The following is a 25,621-nucleotide window of genomic DNA, read 5'->3' as shown; positions in this document are numbered from 1 at the left end:
CAGCAGTAAAGAATCCACCTGCCAGTGCAGGAGACATGGGTTTGATACCTGGGCCAGAGGATTCCACAGGCCGCAGAGCAACACAGCCCGTGTGTCACAACTACTGAGCCTGGGAGCCACAAGTACTGAGCCTGCACACCTACAGCCTGTGCTTCACAATGAGAAGCCGTGCACCGCAACTAGAGAAAAACCCACGTGTGCACCAAGACCCAGCACAGCCGAGAAGAAAGGGCAGGTGGGGGCTTGTTACAGCAAGGGAGGTCAGAGGCTGAAGGAAGACATGCAGGGTGGGATGCACAGCCTTGCAGGCGTGGGGTGGCTTCCGGAAGCCCCACCAGCTGTAGGGGCAGGGAGTGCAGGAGGGAGGTGGCCCGGTGAGCGGCACAGACCCGGAAGGCCCCCGTGGTCTGTTAAAGGTTCTGGCTTCACCTTGGGATGGGAGCCACTGAAGGGGCGAGGGGATCACACGATCTCACTTTAGCCTCTAGGGGGTCCCTCTGGCTGCTGCGAGGTGAATGGTCTCTAGGGGGCAGGAGGGCAGGGGTGACTGCGGTGGCCGGCTGAGGGTATGTGGCAGGGACCTGGTGGTGGCCGTAGGGTGACCAAGTGCGCAGATTCTGAATCCCCTCTGAAGGTGGGGCTGTCCGGACATCTGGGCTGGGGGAAGGAAGAGCGGTCGAGGGGTCCTCCTAGGTCATTGGCCCGAGAGCGTGGAAGGACAGAGGACCCTCCATCAGCTGAGACGAGTGGGTGGTGGGGCAGAGACAGGTCTCCAGGAGCTGGGCGGCGAGAGCCGTGGAGGGCAGTCCGGGAAGGGGAGCTGGATAGAGGGGGTCCCCTTCGCACGGGAAACACTCTGTAGCCCCAGAAGGGAGACCAGAGGCGGGGGCCTGCGCAGGGAGGCCGGCGGTCATTTCTTCTTTCGCTTTTTAATTTGTTTTGTCTCATTTTTCGTTCCTTCCCGCCACCCTTTCTTAATAGCTATTTATTAAAGTGTAATTCACATACCACAAGAGCCACCCTTTCCAAAGATACAACTCAACATTTCAACACAGACGAGGCTGGGCAACCACCACCCCCGATCCCGGGTCCCCCGCCCCTCCCTCCGCTCGGGGTCCCCCTCTTCTGGGCGTTCTGTGTCAGCGGTACCACACGGTCCAATCGGCGTCCTGTTCTCCGTCCCGAGACGGGAGCCCGGCGCGTCGGGCACCGCCGCCCGCGGAGGCGCGGTGTGCCGGACACCGGCACACACCCCAGCTGCCGCTCGCCGGTCCGTGCGGGCGCCGTGGGCCCGGGGAGCCTCCCGAGGGCCCGGCTACGGCGGGCGTCCGAGCACGCCAGGGCCGCCAGGCCTGGGGGCGTCCCTGCCGCGGCCTCGGGAGGACCAACGCCCAGCCCCGCGCCGGTCCCGCCCCTGGGACGTGCGGCCAGCGAGCGGCTGGCAGACGAGCCAGGGCGGGTCTTCCGGGGAGGGTCCCCCGGGCCGGGCTCCCCGCGCTGCCCACGGACCGGGGAGGGCGCTGCCAGCGGGGGCACCACCCCTCGGGGACGGCTGGGGCGTCCGCCCAAGCCCGGCCCGGGGAGCCCTCTGGGCAGCACCCACCGGGCGGCCCGGAGCCGGGGAGCCGCCACGCTTCCGGCGCTGACGCCGAAAAGCCGAGCGCGCACCGCTAGTCGGGCCGGCAGAGCCCACGCGCACGCGGCCCCTTTAAGGCCTTGCCGCGCCCGCCCGCCTCCTTTTTTCTCGCTCGCCGTCAGACCCCCCCCCCCCCCCCCCGCCCCACACACCCGCCTTCGGCCGGGAGCGCGTCTGCGTCACCGCGCCGGCCTCGCCCTGACCCCGCGTCCACGCCTCGGGGTCCAGGCGGGCCACTGCTCGCCTCGCTTGGGCGTCACGTGACAGGAGAGGGCGGGGGCTGAGCCGGAAGGGGCGGGCTAACCAGAGAGCGGCGGCCAAGCGGGTTAGACGGGGCTTTGGCTGCTCCGACCTTCGCCCCCGCGCCGCACGGGCTAGGGCGGCCAATGACTGTCGCGATGTGGGGCACGTGACGGAGGGCGGGCCCTTCGCCGGAAGGGTGGGCTGAGGCGAGCGGCAGGGAGCGCGGTAGGTGGGGCTGGGAGCCTTCTCTCGGGGGCGCCTCCTTCGTCCCCCGCCCCGTGATGCCCCCGCCGCGCCCTTCCCTGGACGCCGCTCTCTTCGGTCCGGCCGCGCCCCGGGCTTTAGGACTGGGACTCGTCGGCCGTGACTGGCCCGAGGGCGGCGGGGAGCTGGGGCTCTGTCCCGGAGGTCGGGGCGGCCGCGCCCCGGCGGCCGAGCATCAGCGACGGCGGACGTTACTGTTGGTGGGAGACGCGGGGACCGCCGGGCGTCCTCGCTTCCCCCGACTCCGGCCCTCCCCGTGCGGCGCGGCGCCCCGGCCTCCTCCATACCCGCTTCAGGCGGCTGCCCGCGAGCAGGTCGAGTTGCAGCAACTCGCCCTGCGGGTCTAGAGGCCACCCTGTGGCTTTCGGAGGGATGGTCGAGCTGGCGAGGGGAGAGGTGCGCCTGCCGTCCTGCGGGAAAGCTAGCTTGAGTGTAATTCAGGCCGTTCTGGTCCTTGCCTTCCCGCCGAGCGTGACTGCGTGCTCCGTGGCTCTCGCTGGTGGGCTCAGATTGCAGACCTCCAGAGCACCTGTTGTTGCCCTTTTCCTAATTACCATCAAAAATGTCTTGTTGACCCGGCCCGGAATCTCACCTTGACTTGTTAAGTTTCGGCATCGGGGGTTATGTCACAGAGGCCAGGTCGCAAGGACTCGTCAGCGTTGTGCCAACACTCTGTGCCTGACACAGTGGAACGCAGCGACGTCTAATAAAACCCAGAGCTGTGAGATGCTAGGTGGTCGTTCAGCGTCTTTGCGTTTCCTGTTTCTAGATATGGATCAGAAGCTTTCAGAGTTGGTCGAAGAGCTCACAACTTCAGGAGAGCCCCAATTGAACCCCGAGAAAATGAAGCAACTGAAGAAAATTTGCAAGTATGTCTTAAGGCTCAATGTCTCAGCAAGTCTGTGCCAACCCTAGGAAAATGTGGGGCTACCCTGGGGTCAGCTTCTCTGCTGGGGAAGAACCAGCAGAGGAGCCCCCTCAGGACATCTCCCCGGGAGTGCTTGGCCCTGTTCTGGGGCAGCAGTTCCAGGCAGGGGTGTGCAGCCTTAGGAAGAACAGGTCTCTTCAGCTCTCTGTGTGGGTGCCTGTCCTTGAGCGCACGCGCGTGACTTAAGGGTTACTTAGTGTTGGAACATATGTGGGAGGAAGGTTAGAGGTCACACAGGTGCACTCTTCTGTTGGGGGTGGGTCCTGTCTGTCTGTGGACAAAACTCTTAGCCAAGAGCCTCTCAGGTGCTAGCCACAGAAGCAAGGAAATTTGTTGGTTATCCTTGTCACGTGGTTTACAGAACAGAACTTAGGTGATCGTTTAAGTGATACGAATTTACATTTTGGTTAAACATGGTGACTCAGGTCAGGTTTTGTTGCATTCCCTGAAAACCCCCAAAGAGCAGGGCATGCGGGGTGGGGAGGGTGAGGATAGCTGGAAAGAGGAACAAAAGAGGGGTTGCGGTCTGCACGCCTCCTGGGGTAGCTCCCGGAAGGCCACAGAGCTTTCCAGGGGGCTGGGGGGTGGTCTCCCCTTGGGGTGGGGTCTTTGCACTGCTGCTGGCTGGGCGGGCCAAGAGTCCTTCAGGCTCCCAGGCACTCAGCTGTGGATGGGCGGTCAACCGGCCGAATGAGTGAAAGCGCCTGGCTGGGTCCCAGTGAAATCGTACGCACTGACACTGACCTTCACAGCGTTTTCTCGTCTCAGGAAATGTTGTTTTTCTGTTTGTCTTCATGAAAGTAGTTAAAACCTCTCCCTGTGGGCTATCCAGCAACAGGCAGGGGCCAGGTTTGGCACATGGGCAGTGCTCGTCTGCCCTGGGGGAAGGGCAAATGGCTCTGGAAATGCCTGCGTCCCTGCCACTGCGGCTGTGTCTCCAGGTCTTCAGAAGAGCAGCTTGGCCACGCCTACCACCTGCTGATGGCACAGCTGAGCCAGGAGCACGCGGAGATCCGCCTGTCCGCCTTCCAGGTCCTGGACCAGCTCTTTGCCAGGTCTCACCAGTTCAGGACGCTGGTCGTTTCCAACTTCCAGGAGTTCCTGGAGCTCACGCTGGGCACCGACCACGAGCGGCCGCTGCCGCCCCCCAGGGAGGTGGCACAGAGGCTGAGGCAGGCGGCCACCCAGGCCATCCGTGGTTGGAATGAGAAGTACGGCGCGGCCTATAAGAAGCTGGCCCTTGGCTTCCACTTCCTAAAGCACAGCAAACAGGTGGGCAGGCCCTGCACTGCACTGCCTGCCCGTGCAGTCTGGGCAGGGGGTGGTTTGGAGCTGGAGCAGCAGCTGTGAAGGAAGAGCCTCAGCTCATCCCCGCGTGTAGGTGGGGCTGAGCTTTTAGCCCTGGTTTCCACAAGATGAAAAGGAGCGTGAGAGTCACCTGCTCAACACTGCCCTTTTCTCTGCCGGGCTCTGCGCCCGGGCCCAGCCAGTCTGGGTGGGCGACACCTGCTAGGACCGGGTACTGCCCCCGCCGACTCCAGGCCTGTGGCTGCTGCCTTCCCACTGCCCCCTGGGTCCCCTCGAGCGTTGTTCTCAGGCCCCTGGGTCTGCCCAGCAGCCTCCCTCGCCACTGGAGTACGTGTGTGACGGGAAGTCTTTTTACCTGACTTGACTAGGAGACGCCGATGGCTGTGTTCATCTGGGGGTTTAGTGTTACCGTTGAGTGTGCCGTCTCGTGTGTTAAAGCAGCACGCGTGAGCCTGAAGCCATGGCGCTTTGGCCTGTAGCTCCTGAGCACAGCTGTGCTGCGTCTGCCGTTAGGCTCCTGAGCATAGCTGTGCTGCTGCGTCTGCTGTTAGGCCCAGTTGCAGCTCAGGTTTTCGTTGGATTCTTCGTAGCTGGGCCTGATCTTTACCTAAACTTCTCAGGTAGACTTCCAAGACGTGGATGCTCGCACTGTGGCAGAAAGAAAGCGAGCAGAAGAGAGACAGAAGCGCTTGGACAGAATCTACAAGGAAAGGTCCGAGTGGGCAGCGAGGGAGATGGAAGGTGAGCTGTGGGGAATGGGGATACTACCCCCCACCCAGCCTGCTGCTCCTTCCCAGGCAGAGCTCAGGTCCTGCCCAGCAGTGCACCCCCGTTGCAGGGCCTGCTCTGGGAGTTTGGTGGGGGCGGGGGGTGAGGAGGAGGCTGGGTCATCCAGCCCTGTAGCCACAGGAAGACCTAGATCCCCGGGGACCTGGCACCCTGCAAAGAGCTGCCTGGGCCGTGGGCCTAGGGGTAGCGCTGGAGGAGGTGCTGGCCGAGGCTCGCTGGGGGTTTTGGGCAGGTGGGTAGACAAGGTGGACGGAGCTGGTTCAAGTTGAGAGCAGCAGAGGCCCCCTGCAAGCCACCCACCCTCTCCTGCGGCCCCGGCGGCCACGTGGCAGACACACGTCCCACGGTGGCCTGAGCATCACCGTCCATGTGACCCCAACATCCACCAACGGCAGTCTTGCCAGTCTGCTCCCCAGATGCCTGTGCCAGCCCTCCCTGTGGGGGGCACCCAGAGTGGGAGCAGCTTGAAGGGCGGCTGGTCGAAGGCCCTTCCAGAAGCCTGGCCTCAGGAAGGCCACAGGGCTGGGAGATCCCGCGGGCAGCCACGGCCAGAATGGGCTGCTGGGGCGGAGCTGAGCTCAGCAGGGAGCGGCAGGAGTGCCGTCCAGGGAGGCTCTCACTGGGCACGGTTGAGGGTGTCGCCCAGAACGTCCCAGCGTAGAGTCCGGAGCAGAGCGCCCGCCTGCCTGTGGAGGAGGGGGCGGGGTGTCCTGTGTCCTCTCCTGGACACCACTCCCACGGGGGCTCAGCGAGCCAAGTCTGTCCTCACAGAGATGTCCACGGAGATCCGGGGCTGCCTCACGGAGCTGGAGAGTTGCTTCCGACTGCTGCTGCCCTTCGACCTCGACCTGGCCCCCGGGGCCGCCTGGTGCCCCGTGCCCGAGAAGGGCGACAGGGACGAGGAGCAGCCCTGCTGCAGCAAAAGCCTGGCCGCCTGCGCACACCACCCGGGAGCCATGGACGCGGGAGGGCCGCCCTCGGAGGACGAGGACAGAGACCCAGACGGGTTCGTGCGGCGCCACGGGCTTGGCTCCCGGCAGTACACGCTGGACGTGGAGCTGTCCTCAGGTAGGGCTGCCCCCACGCCAGGCCGCCTTGGCCACAGGCCCCGGGACACTTCCGCTGCTCGGGCCTCTGGGCTGTGAGGTGAGCACGGGAAGGCACTCTGGCGTGTGGGGCGCAGGGCGCCGGCCCTCTGACGTGCAGGGCGCTCTGTGGGCCAGAGGCCGCTGGGAGGAGGAATCAAAAGGAACAGTTTTTTGGCCGCGTTTGTGACAACGTGGGCCGTGACCACACTGGCACCATGGGGCTCCTGCCTCCCGGCCCCCGTGGGTGAGGGGCACTGACCGTCCCACCCCACGTGGCCCAGGCCCCTCAGAGGTGGGGTGAGGCTGGAGGTCACCCACCCTCTGCAGCCACAGCGAGACCTCCCACCCTGCAAGGGAGTGCCAAGGCCTGGACACGGGTCACGCTGGAGGGGGTGCCGGCTGAGGCTTGCTGGGGTGGCAGAGCTCACAGGGAGGACCCTGGGCTGAGGGGCGGGTGGGGCCTCCATCCTGAGGGCAGTGTGGGCGTGGGACGGGTCCCCTGACTTCATGGCCTGGAGAGGGGTGTTGGGATTAGGCTAAATCCACTATGGCAAAAGCCACGAGACAGTCTCCTGGGCAGGCAGATTTGGGTGCCAGATGGTGAGTGGTTGGTGGGTGGTCCAGTCTGGGACACCCAGTGACCTGCCTGGGTGGTGGTCCCTAAGCTGACTGTGCATTTGCCGCAGACAGCTTGAGGGTGCGTGAGAATGAGGACAACTCGGCCGTCATCCGTGCGGCCCGGGATGCACTCAGGCTTATCCAGAACAAGCTCCTGCCAGCTGCGTGCTCCTGGGTCCAGGTATGGCCCTGAGTCAGGGCGGGCCCCAGGGTCAGGGTGACCCCTAGGGTCAGGGCGGGCCTGGGCGGGCTCCTGGGTCATGGTGGGCCCCAGGGTCAGGGCGGGCCCCTGGGTCTGGGTGGGCTCTTGGGTCTGGGTGTTCTTCTGGGTCTGGGCGTGCTCCTGGATCAGAGCGGGCTCCTGGGTCCCGGCGGGCTCCTGGGTCCCAGTGGGCTCCTGGGTCAGGGCAGACCCCTGGCCTGGGCGTGCTCCTTGGTCACGACAGGCCCTGGGTCCAGATGGGCTGCGTGTGCCGACAGAGGGTGCAGGGCTGGCCCTGGGGGAGAGCGAGTGCCCGGCCTAGGAGGTGCTGCCCTGTTCTTGCAGCTGTTCACCCGTGCAGGGACATATGGTGGGCACTTGGAGGGCGCCATCCACCTGAAGGCTGAGCTGGAAGCCGCCTTGAAGAGGTCCCGGGAGCTGGACATCGTGCCAGAGGAGGGCCGCAGTGGGGAGGTGAGTGCCCCTAGCTGGCTGTGAGGGTAGCCAGGGCACATCCCCCAGTCCGAGCTCAGCCCCGCGGGTCCTGGTGTCTCCTTGCCAGGAGCGGACTCATCTGAGCACCAGAGACCGTGGCCAGGCCCTGCCCGCAGGCGGCTGGGCTGGGCCAGGGTTTGGGCAGGAGGCTGTGGAGGCGGACAGGGGCCCAGGATGGAGAGCTGGGGCTCTAGTGAGGGGCCCAGGAGGGGAGCAGGGGAGGCGGCTCCCGCAGTGCCCAAGGGGCCCATCCTACAGGCTTGGTGGCCTGCCAGGGCCTGGAGTTTCAGGTTAGGAAGGTACTGACAGAGAGAGGAACCTGGGTCCTCCAAGGATGTCCTAGGGGAAGGGCTGGAGCACCTGGAGAGTGTGTGTGGGCAGGGGCACAGCCGTAGCTGGCGGGCGTGTGTGCAGGGCGGGGGAACCGCAGCTGGAGGGGATGTGCGCAGGGTTGGGGGGGTCCACGGCTGGAGGGTGTGTGCATTCGTGTCCCACAGCTGGAGAGTGTGTGTGTGTGTGTATGTTGAGGGAGAGAATCCGCAGCTGACCGCGTTAGTGATTAGAACCCGTAAGCTGGAGGGTGTGTGTGTGTGTGTGTTGGGGGGAGATCTGCAGCTGACCGCGTTAGTCATTAGAACCCATAAGCTGGAGGGTGTGTGTGGGTGTGTGTGTGTGAGGGTGTGTGTGGGGGGGGGCGGGGATCCGCAGCTGGAGGGTGTGTGTGTGTGTGTTGGGGGAGAGGATCCACAGCTGACCACGTTAGTGATTAGAACCCATAAGCTGGAGGGTGTGTGAGGGTGTGTGTGTGTGGGGGGGGGAGGGATCCGCAGCTGGAGGGTGTGTGTGTGTGTGTTGGGGGAGAGGATCTGCAGCTGACCACGTTAGTGATTAGAACCCATAAGTTCTGGTCAGAACTGGTGCGAAAACAGGCAGCAGGGCTCCCTAAGTGCTTGGGGCGCAGAGAGCCGGACAGCGCTAGGTCGAGCTCTGCCACCTGGAAGAGACACAGTGGGTGTGGGGTGACGGGTCCCGCCCCCTCCCATTTTTCAAGGGGCCCGGGGTGGGCAGGTGCCGTTCTTTGTTGAGGACGAGGTCAGGTTTAGGCCTCCGGACTTAGAATGGAGAGCGGCCAGCGCCCTGAGCTTGGCGCACCCTCGACCTTGCCCGTGGGCAAGCCGAGGCGCGGCTCGAGAGGGCCTCTGAGCTCAGGCCGCCCTCCGCTCCCCGCCCCCTGCGCTGCGCGGCCCTCGGGGGCCGGCAGGGGGCGCTCTCGCCCTTCTCCTGCGGCGGGCGCATGGGTGGGTGGACCTGGTCATGGGCTGCTCCCAAGGCCTGCTTTCTACAGGGCTTTGCTGAGCACACACCTCAATGAGAAGTCAGTTAATTCTGGCAGTTGTGACCTCGATGCTTGTTTCACAGTGAGAGAGGGTGCTTTCTGGGCACAGGAGAGCGGTGGGTCCTGTGTGCGCGTCCCTGTTTCTGAGCCTCAGCAGAGCTGTGGGGGTTGGGGGTCAGCACCGTGCACCTCTTCACGGCTGGGGCCCGATCCAGCTTGAGCGTCAGCAGGTCACTGACCGCAGCCGGCCAGCCTCAAGGCCTGGGAGGCACGTGGTCAGGTCAGAGGGGGCCCTCTGCAGAGAGGAGGCTGAGGACGTAGGGGTGTTTGGGGTAGTCCAGTCGGGTCAGGGGGCGTGGGGTCCGCGTGGTGGCTTCAGCAGGAGGAAGCGGGGCTGCCCTGAATTCTCCTCTAAGAGCCGACCTAGAGGCTTGAAGCCTTTGAGCACGTGCACGTCGGTTCTCTGGGCCTCGGGCCTTTGGATGGAGTGACTGGGCGTGTGGCTGAGTGGCAGCGCCTGCTCGGGCAGCCCGCCTCCCAGAACAGCCCCGCGGCAGTGTCTGCGCAGCTCTGCGCGCCCGCGGTGAGCGCACAGACCTGTGTCTTTGCCTAGTCGTTTTCTCATGAAATGTCTGCAGCTTCAGTCTCTGCCTGGTGTCTCCACTAGCAGGCTGAGCCTGGAGCCTGCGGTTCAGTACTTGGACTCTAACACCTTGGGAGACTGGCGGGTCTGAGGTCCTGCTGCTCCCGCCGCATGGCGCCGCGTGTAGGGCGCGTCTCCCCGCCACCTGGCTGGGGTCTCTGGTCAGGCTTCCCACTTGAGTCTGTGTTGCTGTGTTCTGTTCCTTTGATGTAGGCGTCCTGTCTTTGGAGTGTTTAAGCCAGCTTGAACGTGTGTGACTTTGGTTTTATGTAGTTTTTTGTTCTATGGAGTGTCCGTCCCAGCGCCGTGTGGAAGCAGGCAGAGACCGGTCTTAGCCAGGTCGATGTGGAGCGTCGTTTGGTAGATTTAGTTTCCAGCCTTGTTGCTGGAGGACAGGCCTAATAATCCGTGGCTGCTACATTTGTTACGCTGATAAAAATCCTTGGGAAACTTTTAAATTGCCTGTTGTTTAATTGTGTAGCTATGATGACCACTTACTTTGTATTGTGTGATTCACAAAATATTCATTTCCCCCCACCAGTAAGACAGAAAATAATGATTCTCTGCATCAGTCTGTGCAGGCTGAGTGCAGAGCAGGTGTTTTCTCGGCCCCGGGCTCCTCACCGCAGCCGCTGGAGCACCCCCACAGTGTTCCCCTTCTCCCGTTGCCGCTCTGCCAGCAGCCTTGGGTTTAACCCCTGCACGCTCCCACTCGTTGCAAGGGCGCAGATCCCGCGTGACTCTGGGTGACGTTTTTCTCCTGTTCGTGGCCGGGTGTGCTGGGCTCTCGCGGCTGTGCTGGGCTGGATGGCACTCGGTGCTTCAGGAGCCCCGTGCTGGCTTCCTGAGCAGAGAGCCTGGGGGTGAAGCGCTGACCGTGCCGTGGCCCCAGGGAGGCAGGGAGCTGAATCAGCTGCCGTGAGGGGCTTGTGCCCGGCTGGGCCAGTGAACCTTCCTGGCGACTGCTCCCTCCATCACTCATGCGCTAAAGGCCGCTCTGCGGGGCAGCAGCTGGGGCAGGGGCTGCCTGTGCTCTTGTGAGGACTGGGAGCACGTTGGCTGCTGTGGGGGCAGCTCCCCGCCCCCACAGGCCCTGGGCCCTCCCTGCCCTACAGCCCAGCTCCCCAGCACCCTCCAGGGTGGCTGCTCTCTCCCGAATACTTTCACGGGTGGTCTTAATTCCAGAGTCAGCCCTGTGAGGTCGATTCCATCCTTAACCCTGTTTTACAGATGGGAAGGCTGAGTCTGGGAGAGTTGCATGGATCTTCTGTTAAGGCCGGGGTGCATGGTGAGAAAGCGTTATCGCCCAGAGGCCAGGCTAGGCGAGGCCAGCCAGCCTGCATCAGGCCCCAGGTGGGGTCCCTGGAGGAGGGGCTGCCTGTCTGGACGCAGGACAGACTCAGGAACCCGTTTTCTCCGCCTGGAAATGGTTGGTGGGCCTGACGGGGCAGTGGCGGCCTCGCACACCCCGGCCGGCTGGCCTCAGTGCTGGAGCGGCGGGAGCCAGTGAGAGAGGGGCTGGCGGCTCCGGGCCCCTCCGTGCAGGGAGGTGGCAGTGCCCTGCGCCCACTCGGGGCCTGAGATGGTCACCACCCGCCCGCAGCAGGCCCACGCCCGCCGAGGTGCGTCCAGGCAGCAGAGATGCACGTGAGATATTGGCCTGGCTGGGCAATTTGCACGCGGTCCGGGGAGGGCATTAGCATATAAATAGCAGCTGTGATGACGACCCTCACAGCTGAGCACGGTTAATTTTTGGTTTATAAGATAGAATGGGGTTTTAAGTGCGTTGCCATCAAGCTGAGGAGACAGATGCAGCTTGGCGCTCACTTGTCTGACGGGGCCTTACATCATTTTTTTTTTTAAAAGGGAAACATACACACATAAAACTGAACAAAAGTGATTTCTTGGGTGAAAAGTAATGGCAGTGGGGCCCCGAGTTAATTAGATCGCACAGAATGTGTTTAATGGCCCAGCTCTGTCGCGCAGGCCTTGGGCAGGCAGGTCTGGGAGGTGGCCCTTCCCATCCTTCTCGAGTAATTAGCAACCCGCTACCCCACTTCCGTAATCGGATTACGTTGTATATTTCAGCACGTTTATTGCTTGTTTAATTATGATCTCAGAGCCTCATTTTTCTACATCCTTTTAACTGGGTGAGAATCGACTTGTGTGGAAGGAGAGGGAGGCCTGGGGCGCCTTCTGCCTCCCTGGGGCCCTGCGGGCTCTGTCCCGGGGCCTGGGCGTCAGCCGCAGGGCCAGGCAGGCCTGGGAGTGGACCTGGCAGGGGGGGTGCACCTCTGGGCCCCTGGGCGAGTGCGGGCTGCTTTCTCGAGCGCGTCTGGTGGTCTCTCTTCACAACGGGGAAGCTTGACTACCAGCAAACTGCTCTTGAGGACCGTCAGCGAGTCTGACCCTGCTGTGCAGGCCGCCTGCCCACCTGATGCCCGCAGGCCATGATGTCCCCCAGGACTCTGAGGGGTCCCTGTGCCCCTGCTGTGCCCCCAGCTGCCTCCCACCCATGCCCAGTGTAGCTTCTGACCTGATCTGTGACCTTTAACCTCGAAAGCAGGTTGCCACTGTGGCGCCTGGGAGCCCTGGGCCGGCCCCTCAAGTGCAGGTGGACACTCTCCGTGGGCCTGGGTGTCCCCAGCCAAGTGCTCCTCCAAGGCTGGGAGAGGACTGCCTGGCTTGGGTGGTGGGGGGTTTCCTTCTGCTGGTCTCCGGGGCTGGATGTGGGAGGGCCTCAGGGTAGTCAGCACCTCAGAGCCCCACGCAGCCCAGAGAACTAGACCTTTCTTGCGAGTGGAGCCCCTGCTTCCCCGGGGGCCTGGTTTGAGGCTCACCCCGGCCTCCGAGGGGTTTGGGACGTGCGGGTGGCAGCGACGGCCGCAGCAGTTCTTGCAGGACGATGCTGGCACTGCCCTGCAGAGCTGTGCGCCAGGGTCTGGGGCCTGAGGAGGCTGCCCTGGAGGCCTGCGGGCCTTGTCAGCGTGCGTCTAAGCCCGAGAGCCAGGGCTCCCGGGCTTAGTCACAGAGACAAACAGTTTTACCTGGGGGGAGAGAGAGTATATTTCCTAATAGCTAAGCAGCCAGATGTTTTTTAGGAAATGAAAATTTAATAAAAGTCCCAGGTGAAATTCAAGGGTGTGAGCAATAAGCATAATATTTTATGAAAATGAGCTCCATATTTAAAGTCTGGCACGGTGTGTTATGCATTGTAGCACCCAGTCCACATCTACCTTTTGGAAAATTAAAACACATAAATTCTGTTTAGTGTTTGATACGCACGGCACTAGCCGGGACCGTAATGCCCGAAAACCTTGGGCTGCTCTCCACCTTTCATAAATTCCTGGGTAGATTCTATACAAAAATAATTTTCAGGTCCGCGGCTCATTGTTATTCAAACGTGATTGATCGTCGTCATTTGCTCGGCTCTGGAGTTAAGTGCCCCTGTCATTTCCAAAGAGTATAATTGGGACGTTTCACAGGTCAGCGGTGGAGACAGGCTTCCCTTTTGATCAGTGTTAGACTGATAACAAAAATTACAGTTTCCAATGATTAATGTCTCCGTGCCTCCCAGACGCGCGTCGCGGCTCGCGCCCAAGCTGAGAGCATTTGCATCTGATTAGGCCTCCCAGCCGCTCCTCAGCCTTTGGGTCCTGGGCGCCTGTGGCCTGGCCAGCCGCCTGCCCTGGGGTTGGCGGGCCGGCCCTCGTCTGTCTGCCCCGGTCAGCCGTGTGCCCTAGGGCCTGGCTGTTGGGATGGACCCTGGAGGGGAGGGTGAGAGTCCAGTGGGCATCAGCCCCGCCACGATCTCTCTGAACGTTTCCTGCAGTTGGGCCTGGGGCTGTGGCCCCTCAGACTCTGGGTGTTTCCTGGCGGCGCTGGCCGTGTGACCCAGCTCCCAGGTACATAAGTGCGGTGACCCTCTCGGGAAGGACGGGCCCCATGCCCTGTCGTGGGGCTGCAAGGGTTGAGAATGTGAGGGGGGGGCTCTCTCCCTGAGACGTGTAGGCTGCTGAGCCCTGGTTCAGGTTGCGTGGGGGGAGTGCGAGGCCGCCTCCAAGCTGTTTTCCAGAGGAGCCCCGCCCCCTGCAGTGAGCCCCCCGACGCTCAGGGTCCCTGCCGCTCCAGCCCAGCTGGGTGCCACCAGGGAGGGGGCTGGGGGGGAGTGGATGTCGGGGCCCTGGACTCGGGGTGGGGGGGCTTGGGGGATCCAGGCTCAGAGAACAGTAGGGAGGGCTGCCCCGTCCAGGGGAGGCTTTCTCTTCAGTGGCCTTTTAACAAGCCGCTCTCGAGGACGAGACGTTCTGGAAGTGCCATGATCACAGCCGCAGTGTCTGGAGCCCGGGGGTGATGCTTCTGGTCTGGCTGGAGCTGGGTGGAGGGCCAGGACCGCGGGCCCGTGGGGCTCCCTGGGCTGCAGCGTGCCCGTCTGTGGGCCTCAGCAGGCCAGCTGGCGGAGGCGCATGGGGGCCGCTGCAGTTTAGGGAACAGGGCGGACCGTGCATGTGGCCACATGGTCAGCGCTGAGCCCCAACCCGGAGGCGGGGCCGGGGCTCTGCCTGTGGCTGTCACTCACAGCTTGGGGTATTTCCCCAGACGGCAGCCCCCGGGGACGAGGATGAAGACGAGGACGACTTTGTGGAGGTCCCGGAGAAGGAGGGCTACGAGGCCTGTGTCCCCGAGCACCTGCGGCCTGAGTGCGGTGAGCAGCGGCATGGGCCCGGGAGGGGGCCCTCAGGACACGGCCCCTGAGGGCGGGCCTGGGTCTAGCCTGGGCCCGCAGAGCGGGGGGCCCGCCTCAGGGGTGCCCAGTCTGTGCCACTTGGTCCTGGGGTCTCTGCCATCCCACCGGTTGCCCCTGTGGAGCCACTTTCATTGAAAATTTTGATTCTCCTCATGTGGCCAGGCGCCTGCTGGCGTGGGCCTCCCTGAGTCCTGGTCCTGTTGGTGGGGTCATGGCTCAGCCTCTGTCCAGGAGCCCCAGGGCCCCTCGGGAAGGCGCTGCAGCCCCCTGCCTTTGCTGGGGGTTTCTCTTCCAGAAGCCTCCAGGAGCCGCGTGTGCGCAGGGGCGCCTTGTGTCCAGAGGGGCGAGTGCAGCCTGCCACATGTGGCTTGTGTGGAGAGTGAGTGAGTTGTCGCCTTGAGGTCTGAGTTGGTGTGTGAGGTGAGAGTGAGTTTGTTCAGGAGTTAGGTGCTCAGGCAGTTGGAGTGTGGATGTGACCAGGGTGTCCCACACCCGCTGTTCGAGACTCCCTGTCTGCTGCCTTGAGGCCCTCCCTGGACACCCAAGGGTGCAGCCGCTGCCCACCCCAGCCCTCTAGCCCCCGCCTCACCGTCACGCTGACCTCACTGGCCACACCGTCCCAGCGCAGGTCTCCTCTGAACCTTGGGCTGCTCCTGGGGCCTGGCCTTCTGCCGTGCCCCTCCAGGTGCCTGGTCTGGGTCCGCCACCCCCAGGCCTCATCCCGCGCCCATGAGGCAGCAGGGCTGGGTGCTGGAGCGCTGAGGGGCCTGGCCTGTCTCCTCGGTCTGCCCCGGCCACCTCCCTCGAGGGGGTGCTCGGTCTGCAGGCACCAGCGTAGGTGACCCCCCCCGGGTGCTGCCGGCCCCCGCTTGTCCTCACGATGGCCACGTGCGCAGAGTGTAGGCGAGCTGCTCCCTGGGGGTTCGTGGGCCGGGCGCCTGGGAGGAGGCAGGCCCCCCTGCAGGAGGGGCCGCTGTGCCCCAGGACGGGCCTCTGACGGCGGTGGTGGGAGACCCCTTGCTCCTCAAGGGGTCCGGGGCCGGGTCTGCACCGTGGACCCTGGCGCTGCAGGGCAGTGCAGGAAGTGCTGGGCGCCAGTTCATAATGCCAGCTGATGGTCGTCACTGGTTTTCAATTAAAGGCGATGACTCTGCAGTAGATTCATCCAAACCCGCAGCTGGGGAGCTGGCGCCCGTTTCTTTCTCATTTCTTTCTCTGAATTTTCACTGAGGGGCTTTTATCTTCTCCTTAATCCTACCATTTCTGTCAGGACGTAATCTCTTTCTCAAATTTACATTTTAATTACGAGGCCAGCTGAACTAGGTACGATCAATAGTGTCAGGCTTGAGCCCAGCCCCGCGCTCGCCCCCGCCTCCCACTTCCTGCCATCGATCCCGCCGCCCAGCCTGCCACCGCGCAAATAGGTGCTGCTTGGTCACTTTAAACAAAAAGGGGATTTAGGCGTTTTTTGTGGTTTTTCTTAAGAGCCGTCGCGGGAGTGAACTTGAGCCGAGGTCCGGGCCTGGGTCTGGCGCCCTGGTCGCCAGGTGGGGCCCGCGGCTGCTGGGCTCCCCGTTGGTGTTCTCCCCAACAGCGCCGTTCCCAGTGCCATGGACTCACCTGCTTTTTGGATTTTTACTTGAAAGTGCGTCGTGGAGATTGATTGCCTACCGCGGTGTGAGGATGGTAGTGTCTTCAGCGCCCTGACTGTTTACCTTGCTTCACCACGCTTACTCGTCTTTTTAATGGTCTAAAACAACAAATCAATGAAAAGTATATTTCATTCTTGTAACTCTTAGGAACTCTCACATCGATCGTTGGGCAGCGATTGTATCCGTCTTCGTAAGCGCCACTGCGGCCACTTACCGGCCCGCCTCCCCACACGTGCGCGTGGCCGTGCGTCTGCACCGGCTGGGAGTGCGGCGTTGCCGAGGTCCCGGGTGGGGCACCCGGAAGGCCTCGTCCCTGCACCTGGGGTGTGCTGGTGACAGAGCCTGGTCCCCTCCTGCCTTCCGCGTGTGCTCAGAGCTGGGGGCTGCAGGTGACCCACACGGACCTGCCATGCTGATGAGTGGCTCTGCCCCAGTCCTCCACTCTCAGCCACGGGCACTCGAGAAGCAGGGGTGAACCCCACACTCTCAGTCTGTGTGCGAGCTCGGAGGGCGTCTGGAGCAGGGAGGGCAGGCGAGTCTCGTGAGGGACTTGGAGAAAACATTTTCAGATTTGTGGCATCACGAGGCTTCTGCAAAAGCACCGGACAGCTCATGGGTGCGTGTGAGGCTGTGTGCAGACACCAGGCTCTGTGTGCATGGAGGCCGCGTGCAGACACCAGGCTCTGTGTGCACTGGGAGGCCGCGTGCAGACACCAGGCTGCATCGCTTCCTATTTTCTCTCTCGCTTCTCTGAGTGAGTCCTTGCACATAGATGGAAGGTCGGAGGTGCCGTCCGGAGGCCGGGCACAGGGCGTGTCGGTGTCCTCGTGGCTCTGCTCTTCCGGCGGCCCTGTGGCCCCTGGAGCTGCCCACTTGGCCGGCCTGTCAGTTTTCTGTGTCCTGGGAAGGATTTCTCGGATGGGAGGCCCATGGTATCTGCTGTAGAAGCCGTGAACTTGACACTTGGTGGAGCTGGGTGAAAAAGTCTAAGTTTGAACACCACCCCTCAGACCTCACACTCAACTGCTTGTGGTGCCCGTGGGTGGTCACAGCTTCGGGAGGAAAGCTGTTTAGACCTTTTTCTTCCCCTCTGATGTTTCTAACCGCTCCTCTGAGTGACTTGCCTGTTCTTTCTCTGTCTCCTCCTTGCCCTCAGGAAACCCCTTGGTCTTTCTCTGATTCCAGGAAGCCTGGATTCTCTTTTCCCCATTCCAGTTATTTCCTCTCCTGGGGTCAGGTGACAAGGATGTGGACACATGTCATGCCTCCGTGCGCTGAGAGCTGCCCACACGTGTGTGTGGCCGCCTCCCGTCCCACATCCCTGCCGGGGGCCGTCCTCCCCAAGCTGCTCAGATCTCCTCTTCATCTTCTGCTGCGTCTCCAGCATCTCTTCAGTTCTCATCTTCTGGGTGCTTTGTTCACTGTCTTTCCTGCCGTGTGGAGGAAAGCTCAAGAGAGGGGGCAGGGCCCCCGGGGTGGAGTGCCTCTGGGTCCTGATGGCTCCGCCCCTGCCTCCCGGGACGCTGGCCCCGTGCGCAGCTGGGCAGGGCTGGCAGGGGTCAGGGAGAGCCCAGGCACCGGCTGGCAGGGGGGCCTGGTGAATGGCGTCCAGGGGTGTCAGAGACATGGCCCCCGCTGCCATGGGCGCTTGGCGTGAGCACCTGGCCCGCAGAGGTCGGTGTCCGGCGGCCTTGGCAGTGAGTAGCCAGCCATGGGCCTGGGCCGGCCAGGCAGGTGCGCTCACGGGCTGTGCCGTCACCGGGGCGGGGCGCCCTCCAGGGCTCTGTGCGGGATCACCGAGTGGCGACGGAGAGCAGACATCTTTGTGTTCCAGGGCTGGAGGAAGGTCTGGCCGCCCCAGGCTCGCAGGCGAGGAAGAGGCCTGGGAGTGACATGGAGGCCTTCGACCCCACCTCTGCGGCCGCCCAGCAGCAGTGGCCCCGGCCCCACGGGCCCCCAGCCTCGCCCCCGAGCCCCAGGTGACGCCCAGGCCACCCCAGGGCGGGTGCCTACCACGTTTGTCCTGGGGTGGGGACCTGGCGCCCTGAGTCCTCTCCGCTGGCGTGCAGGCTAGGTCCACCCCAAGGAAAGGCCCGAGGCTCCGGGGCCAGAGGGACAGATGTTTGGGCACCCCGAGCCCCGTGTGAGGAGTGCGGTGTGAGGCTGGCTCCCCTGGTCCAGGCCCGAGGTGCAGGGGGTGGGGGTCAGGGCCCAGGGGTGTCCCCAGGACCTGGGGGACGGGAGAGGCAGGTGGCCGAGGGCGGCCCCGGGCTCCCCATCCCTGAGCCCTGCTCACTCTCCAGGGCTCCGCTGGCACCGGAGCAAGCCGCGTGGCGGGCGGCAGAGCAAGCCCGGGCGCCTGTCGTACCCTTTGGGGTGGACCTGTGCTACTGGGGCCAGGAGGAGCTGATGGCCGGCAAGATCCTCAAGTGAGTGAGGGCACCACACCCTGCCCTGCTGCGCGCAGTGGACACAGCTCTTAGCGGCCTGCCCACTGAGGCCGGTGGGCCCTTGAAGGCCCAGGGCTGGGCAGTGGTCCGGCCTTGCCCAGACGCCCGTGGGCTTCTTGAACCTCCCTGTGGCCCCTTGAGGGGCCTCCCCTGTCACCGCCCTGATGGAGCATCACGAGGTGTGAGGCTCTTGGCCCAGCCCACACTCCCAGCTCTGCCCTGGGCCCGCGTCACCACCTCCCCCTGTCCTCTGCCTGGACTCCTGTGGGCTGGGCCCGGGGCTTTACGAGGGGCTTCCTGCACGCTGCGCGTTGCTGCACTGGCCCGCACTCTGTCTGCAGACCTGAGGGGCGGGGATGCACGTCTGTGTTTTGTTAACGCCCGTCAAGGAGCCCCGCCCAGGTCCAGGCCACACTGGGTGTCAGGCCGCTGGGCTGTGCCTGGTGTACCCCTGCTGTGCTCGTATCTCTGCTTGCCCTGGGTGCACTCGCAGGCCCAGCCTCACTGTGGGCGCTGAGAGGCGGGTCTGTGTGCAGGTGTGACTCGGAGCACCGCTTCTGGAAGCCTTGCGAAGTGGACGCCGAGGTGGAGAGCGCCAGTGTCTCCGAGGCCCTGCGGAGCCGCCGCATCACCTTCGCAGGGCAGTTCGAGCCTGTGCAGCACCGCTGCCGCGCCCCACGACCCGACGGCCAGCTCTGCGCGCGTCAGGACCGCCTGAAGGTGGGGCTGGGCTGGGCTCCAGCCTGCTGGCTCCAGGACCCCCTGGGTGGGCACAGGGCTGGGCCACTCCACCTCGGTCCCTGCATCCCCGCCCGCGTGGTCCTGAGCCTGCTCTGTGCTGGGCCCAGGGTCCAAGGAGACGGATTGACCGCAGACTGCCCTCCCTGCCTGGCTCCGTCACGCTGCACCTGAGGGCCCCTGCCTTGTGTGGCTTGTATGGGAGGGCGGGGGGGTGTGGGCCAGCCCTCCTCAGAGTTGTCAGTGGGGTGGCCGGCAGCCTGTCTGTATCAGAACTGCTCCGTTCTCCACACAGTGCCCTTTCCACGGGAAGATCATCCCTAGAGATGACGCGGGACGGCCCCTCAACGCGGAGGACAGGGCCCGGGAGCAGAGGCAGCAGCTGCAGAGGCCAGCAGGGCGCCCAGGTGGGTCTGGGGGACAAGGGGCGGGCCTGGTGTGAGGACGCCTTGCACCCAGCGGCCTCCAGGCCAGCCCGCAGCTCCTGTGGGCGTCAGCTGCCGCCTCCAGGACAGCGGTGACCGTAGCTCAGGAGCTGCAGCCAGGATGTGCGGCCCTCAGCGCTGACGGGACCCTCAGCTTCAGCTTCCGTCCCGGCCACGTTTTCACACGGCTCCCGATGGGTGGCATGGGTACACCCGTGGCTGGAAACCACTTTGTCATCATCTGTTGGGGTTCGGGGTTTTTAAGCCTGTGTTTAAGCGTGTGAGGGAACAAGGTGAGGAAGGGAAACGGCTGAGCCCTGGGGCTGCCTGGGGCTGCCAGCTCCTGTCTGCTCGCCCGCCTGCTGCCTGGCCAGCCCGTGCACCCGGGCTGTGGGGCGCGTGGTGTACAGCGTGTGTGGACCGCGTGGCACGCGAGCAGAAGGCCAGGGTCCTGCCCATGGTCCCAGGCAGTCCTGCCGGGCCGCTGAGCGTGGCGCACTTTCTGGGGTACCTCCTCGAGGTCCCCGTTTTCTGGCTCATAGGCTAGTTTCATGCAAAATGGACAAGGGACTGGAGCTACTAAGACGCCGTTCTGCGCCCCTCACGGAGCTCACCGCGTGCTGCACGTGAGCCGGTGCTGCTCCCTGGCGTGGGCTGGCCGCTGCCTGGCTCCCAGAGGCCCCTGAGCCGCAAGCAGGGTGGGGACCCACAGAAGCGGCCCCCTGCCAGGGCAGCCCCGGGTGCCCTCGGGGTGGGGCAGGGGCCTGACCTGTGTCAGAATCCCATGGTTTGTCAACCTGGGCTGAGGTCTGGAGGCCCCACTCTATTGACAGAGGCATGGGCTCAGGCCCAGAAGCCCCCGAGGCAGAGGGTGGCTGTGTCCTCGGGGCGGTGCTGGCGGCCTGCAGGTCCCAGCCGGGCCACGTGCCACTTGAGCAGGTCCTTCCTTCGTCAGGAGAGATCGGTGTTGGATCTCAGCCTCACAGCAGGGTCAGCCCCTGGGCCCTGGGCCTGGAGGGTGGCAGGGAGGGGCCTGACCCGCTCATCCAGGGGCCACAGCCTCCCCTGGTGGCCCGCACTCAGGAGCAAATTAAGTGCCTATTTTTTGTGTCAGCCCTGAAGAGTATCAGGTTCTGCAGCCCTCGGTGACTTGTTAACAACAGGTACTGGGCCGAGGCCGCGGCCAGTGCTGGCCAGTCAGATGTGAAATAGCGTCTCTTTACTAACTGCAGTATCGATCCCGCCTCCCTCGCACGCGGGCAATTTTCTTTTCCCCGGTGCTCACCTCGGTGACAATGCGTGCGGGGCTCCAGGGCCCGTCAGCACGCAGGACGCCCGCTGCCGGCTCCTATTGATTTTCTTCAAAGGCTTTTAAATTGCTCCTTCATTTTCCTGAGATGCTCATTCCATCTCTACTGGGTGCCAGCGTTTTTCCGTTGTGTTTAAACAATCGCTCCATTCACTGGGTTCCTAAACTGTGACGCCTTCTCATTACTGGGAGATAAACTGTTTGGACAGTTTTCCTTAATCTTGGATTAATCGTTCCTGTATCTGGATTGTGCAGCCCCGTATCCCTTCACTTTAGAAATCAACTTGGGGAGGCCGTGCCATCTCTGAATTTGGGCGCCTGGCTGCCCCCCACTGGACGTGGCCTGCTCACTGCCGGCCCCTCTGCCAGCTCGGGCTGCTCACTGCCGGGGTCTGGGGTATCTGGCGCCCTTCTGCCAGCCGGGGCCAGGGCCCATAGGTCTGGACGCTGGCGGGGGCTGTGCTGGATGGACACTGGATTTCAGGGACATCCACGCAGCCCCACCCCACCCCGCCCCCGGGAGAGAAGCAGGTTGAGGCGAGTGGACCTTGAGGCCTCTGCCTGCGGGTTGGGAGCTCTTCTGCCAGGTTGGACTATTAACGCTTTCCGTCCTGGCAAGTGGGCACACGGGTGTGGCCCCAGTGCAGCTGGGGCAGGTGAGGCCAGGCCGGGGCTGGGGGGCATTTGTTTCCCTTCGGACCACCTGCTCCTGCTGTCTTGAGGGGCCTGGGTGAGCTGACACCCTCCTCATGGGGGCCTGGGGCCAAGTTAGCTCCAGGCCAATCAGGAGGTGCAGCGGGTGCCGCTCCCTTGGCCGTGGCTGGCCTGCGCCCACCCTCCGGCAGGGACAGGCCAAGGGCCCCGCTGGGGGCCGAGTGGGCCACAGCCCACCTGGAGCCTGACGCAGCCACTCGCCTGTGGCCTTGTCCCCTGGCTGCCAGACTTGGTTGCCTTCCTGCCTAAGGGCTCCATGGGGACCCCCCGGCCTTAACCCCCCGTGGAGGGGTTGAGCCTTGGTGAGGTTGGTGTGGGTGTTTTCTGAAATCTCAGGGTCTGTTTACAGACTGGCAGGACCCCGAGTTCCTGAGGGACGTGGAGGCGGCCACCGGGGTGGACCTGGGCTCGTCCAGGCCTGGCGGGAAAGGCAAGGGCAAGCGGCGGAAGCACTCGGGCCTCACCGACCTCAAGCGGCAGGCTGACACGGCGCGCGCGCGCATCGCCAAGAAGGTCTTCGCCAAGTGAGCGCTTCTCACGGTGTCCCGTCCTCTGCCCCGGGTGGAGGGGCCGCCCGCCCAGTGCCTCACCGTCCATCCCGCTGCTGTGGCAGCCAGAGGCACTGCCCACCGCCAGTGCCCAGGGAAGCCGCAGGGGCGCCGCCTGGGCAGCACCCGGGCCTCAGGGTGGGGCTGTCCTCAGGCTGGATGCTGGGACGGTGCTCCACTCGCTGCACTGGCCAGGGGATGTGCTCCCGGTGACCACTGCGTCTGGGGGGCCAGAGGGTGGCTTCCTGAGTGCCCCGTGGAGCCCCTGTGCTGTGGGCACAGGAGGGGCTGCGTCCAGGGCATCGTGACCCCAGGCTCCGGGCTCGTGGCTGGTTCCCTGTGGCTCAGCCGGGGTGGAGGGCAGGGTGGGTGCTGACGCCAGGAGGAGCATGGCCTGGGTCACCCTCCCCGCGCGGCCCGAGCGCCTCCCTGCGGCGAGCCGTGCAGCCCGCAGTGCGCTCTGGGGGGGGGGCTGCACCTCCTCCCCCGCACCGCTGCCCCTCACAGTGTGTCTGCTCTGGGCCGGGCCCCGTGCGCAGCCCGGCAGGAGGAAGCTGGGCTGAGGGGATTGAGCGTGTCCTGCTGCCTCTGCCCACCTGGCTGCTGGGCGGACTGTGCTCTCATGGGCAAGATTGGGGTCTGGAGGCCGCCCTTGGGGCTCAGGGAGCAGTGGGAGGCATGCCAGGCGGGGCCAAAGTGGCCTTGGGGGCAGATCCCCTCACCGTGGTGCCGTGGCGCCCTTCTGCAGGGGGCTCCCAGTGGTCCAGGTGCAGCAGCCACCCCAGCACGGGGTCGGTCCCGCCAGGCTGCCGTCAGGGGCCCGGGGCCCGGACGGCCTCCCTGGTCACGGCTCGCTGTGCTTCCCCGCAGGGCAGCCGTGCAGAGGGTGGTCACCGCCATGAACCAGATGGACGAGAAGAAGCACGAGAAGTTTGCAAACCAGTTCAACTACGCCTTGAACTAGAGGGCCAGGCCCGTGCGCGGGCTCCCCCTGCGCTGTCCGCTCCTCCTTGCTGGGTGTGTGCGCAGCAGCAGCCATCGTCCAGGGTGTTTAACGCGAGGGCCCGGCGTGCACTCTGATCCAAGCGTCCCGGAGGCGTGGACGTTCCTGCCGCAGGGACCTCGGCCAGCGCTTAGGGCCCGCCTGCCGGGTCGCCTGGGGTGAACGTGGCAGCCTGGCCACCAGGGGGCGTCTTGCACGGCCTGGGCGCTTTGTGGCAGGGCTCAGGGTTGCTCAACCCCCAGGACGAGTGCAGCCCCGCCCTGCCCCAGCCTTCTCCGGTCCTCTCCGGGTCCGCCTGCTGGGCGCTGCCTGAGCGTGGCGCCACCGGGCCGCTTCGGCGTGCGCGGCACCCTGAAGGCCGCCCCCCTGGTGCTGTCAGCGCATCCCCCTCTCAGTCCAGACGGCGCTCCGCTGTGTGAGCAGACCACGCTTACCCTGCATCGCGGACATGTGGATGGTTTGCACTTTGGGATGACGGATACTGTCATGACCGTTTGTGTGCAAGTTTTTGCATGGGCGTATATTTTCATTCCTTTTGGGTTTATGCCTAGAAATGAAATGGATGAGTTGTGTGGTAACTCTGTGTTTAACTTACTGATGAACCGCTGAAACGTTTTCCGAAGCAGCTGCACCACTTACATCCCTGCCAGGGCATCCGGGTGCTCGTTTCTCTGTTCTTGCCACACCTGTCGTCGGTCTTTGTAATTTTAGCCATCTTAGTGGGTGTGAAGTGGCATCTCATTGTGGTTTTGACTTGCACTTTGCTAATGATGAATGATGGTGAACATCTTGTTGTTCAGTTGTTAAGTCTCGCCCAACTCTGGGACCCCAGGGACTGCATCGTGCCAGGCCTCCCTGTCCGTCGCTATCTCCTGGAGTTTGCTCAGACTCATGTCCATTGAGTCATGATGCCACGCGACCACCTGTGTTGAACATCTTTTCCTGTGCTTATTGGTCATTGTTTATCTTCTTTGGAGAAACATCTAGATCTTTTGCCCGTTTTCAGTTGAGTTGCTGTTTTGAGTTGTAAGAGCGCTTTGTGTGTTCTGGACACTAGACCCTCATGGGATTTGCGATCACTCTCCCCCATCCTGTGTTTTCCCCTTCTCGCCGTGTTTTCTGAAACGCGAGCGCGTGGCCTTGGATGTCCGGCGCGTCTGGTCTGGTCTCGCCGTGTTTTCTGAAACGCAAGCGCCGCGGCCTTGGATGTCTGGTGCGTCTGGTCTCGCCGTGTTTTCTGAAACGCGAGCGCGTGGCCTTGGATGTCCGGCGCGTCTGGTTTTCATTTTGCCACCTGTGCTTTCCACGTCGTATTTAAGCAACGGTTGTTTAATCCCAAGTCTAGTCATGTTTTCTTCTAGGAGTTTTATGATCTTGCTCTTAAACTTAGGTCTTTGGTGTGGATCAACTGTTTTGAGTTAATTTCTGTCTGTGCATCGTTTGTGTGGATATCCAGTTGTCTCAGCATCATTTATTGAAAAGATTGTTCTTTCTCCCATTGAATTGTCTTGGCACCTTTATTGACTGTAAGTTGACACTAAACGCCTGAATTTATTTCTGGAGTCTCCCTTCTGTTCCCTGACCTTGTGCTGCTACTGCGCAGTCTTGACTGATGTAGCCTTGTGGGAAGTTTTGAAAGCCTCCAACTTTGTTCTTTTTAAATGTTGTTTTCGCCATTCTGGGCCTTTTACATTTCCAAATAAACTTTAGGATGAGCTTGTCAATTTCTGCCAAGAAATAAAAAGCTATCTGAGATTTTACTGATTGTGTTGACTCTTACGCGAGGATTTTTTTCAACAGTAAATATTTTAGGGTCCCACATGAGCTGTGGTTGGGTGAATCCTTGGAGGCAGAACCACAGATGCAGGGGCGGTAGGTACCCCCAACCCCTGTGATGTTAGAGGTCAAACAATGTCATCTTAATATTAAATTTTATACTTAGTGAACTTATAGCATCTTTCCATGTACTTAGGTTTTGTTTGTATTTTCACAGTTGTAGTTTTTTGTATACCAAGATCTGCGTTTGTTAAATTTATTCTTAAATGTTCGTTCTGTTTGGTGCTGTTATAAATGTTCTCTGAATTTCAGTTTTGGATTGTTCGCTATTAATACCTAGATGTTACAGCTGATTGTATACATTGATCGTATATCCTGAAAGTGGTCATCTCACTTATTAGTTCTAATAGGGCTGTGTATGTGTGTGTAGATTCCTCAGGAATTTTTGTACACAATGTCACGTCACCTGCAAGAGAAAGTTGTGTTTCTTCCTTTGCAGTTTGGATTCCTTTTACCTCTTTGTCTTGTCTGGTTGCCCTGGCTGGAGCGTCAGAGCAGAGCCAGAGAGAACTGGAGAGAAGAGACATCCTATTCTCGTCCCTGATCTGAGGTGAAGAGCTTTTGGTCTCTTCCCAGAGTGTGGTGGTGGCTGGGCGCTTTGTACTGCTGGGCAGCAGGCTGAGGATGTCCCCTTATGTTCCTAGTTTGC

General features: G+C 62.7%; 1 protein-coding gene across 3 annotated transcripts; it reads left to right on the top strand.

Annotated features, from left to right (window-relative positions):
- Positions 1–1,956: 1,956 nt before the first annotated feature.
- On the top strand, positions 1,957–24,901 carry UVSSA (UV stimulated scaffold protein A). 3 transcript variants are annotated; one of them, XM_027545234.1, is made up of 14 exons: positions 1,957–2,104; positions 2,913–3,012; positions 4,013–4,343; positions 5,000–5,120; positions 5,940–6,236; positions 6,943–7,055; positions 7,422–7,550; positions 14,150–14,255; positions 17,784–17,928; positions 18,253–18,378; positions 18,936–19,119; positions 19,433–19,544; positions 21,935–22,109; positions 23,004–24,901. In XM_027545234.1, the coding sequence occupies exons 2-14, from the start codon at positions 2,915–2,917 to the stop codon at positions 23,095–23,097; spliced, it is 2,031 nt and encodes a 676-aa protein (XP_027401035.1). In that variant the 5' UTR covers positions 1,957–2,104; positions 2,913–2,914; the 3' UTR covers positions 23,098–24,901. The 3 variants fall into 3 exon arrangements, with proteins under 3 accessions (XP_027401035.1, XP_027401034.1, XP_027401036.1); XM_027545235.1 differs by lacking the exon at positions 1,957–2,104 and adding an exon at positions 2,111–2,539; XM_027545233.1 differs by having other exon boundaries at positions 2,080–3,012.
- Positions 24,902–25,621: the final 720 nt, after the last annotated feature.

Source organism: Bos indicus x Bos taurus, chromosome 6, assembly GCF_003369695.1.
Source record: "Bos indicus x Bos taurus breed Angus x Brahman F1 hybrid chromosome 6, Bos_hybrid_MaternalHap_v2.0, whole genome shotgun sequence".
Taxonomy (NCBI): domain Eukaryota; kingdom Metazoa; phylum Chordata; class Mammalia; order Artiodactyla; family Bovidae; genus Bos; species Bos indicus x Bos taurus.
Note: the sequence above shows the minus strand (reverse complement) of the source record. Positions and strands in the feature narration are given on the sequence as shown.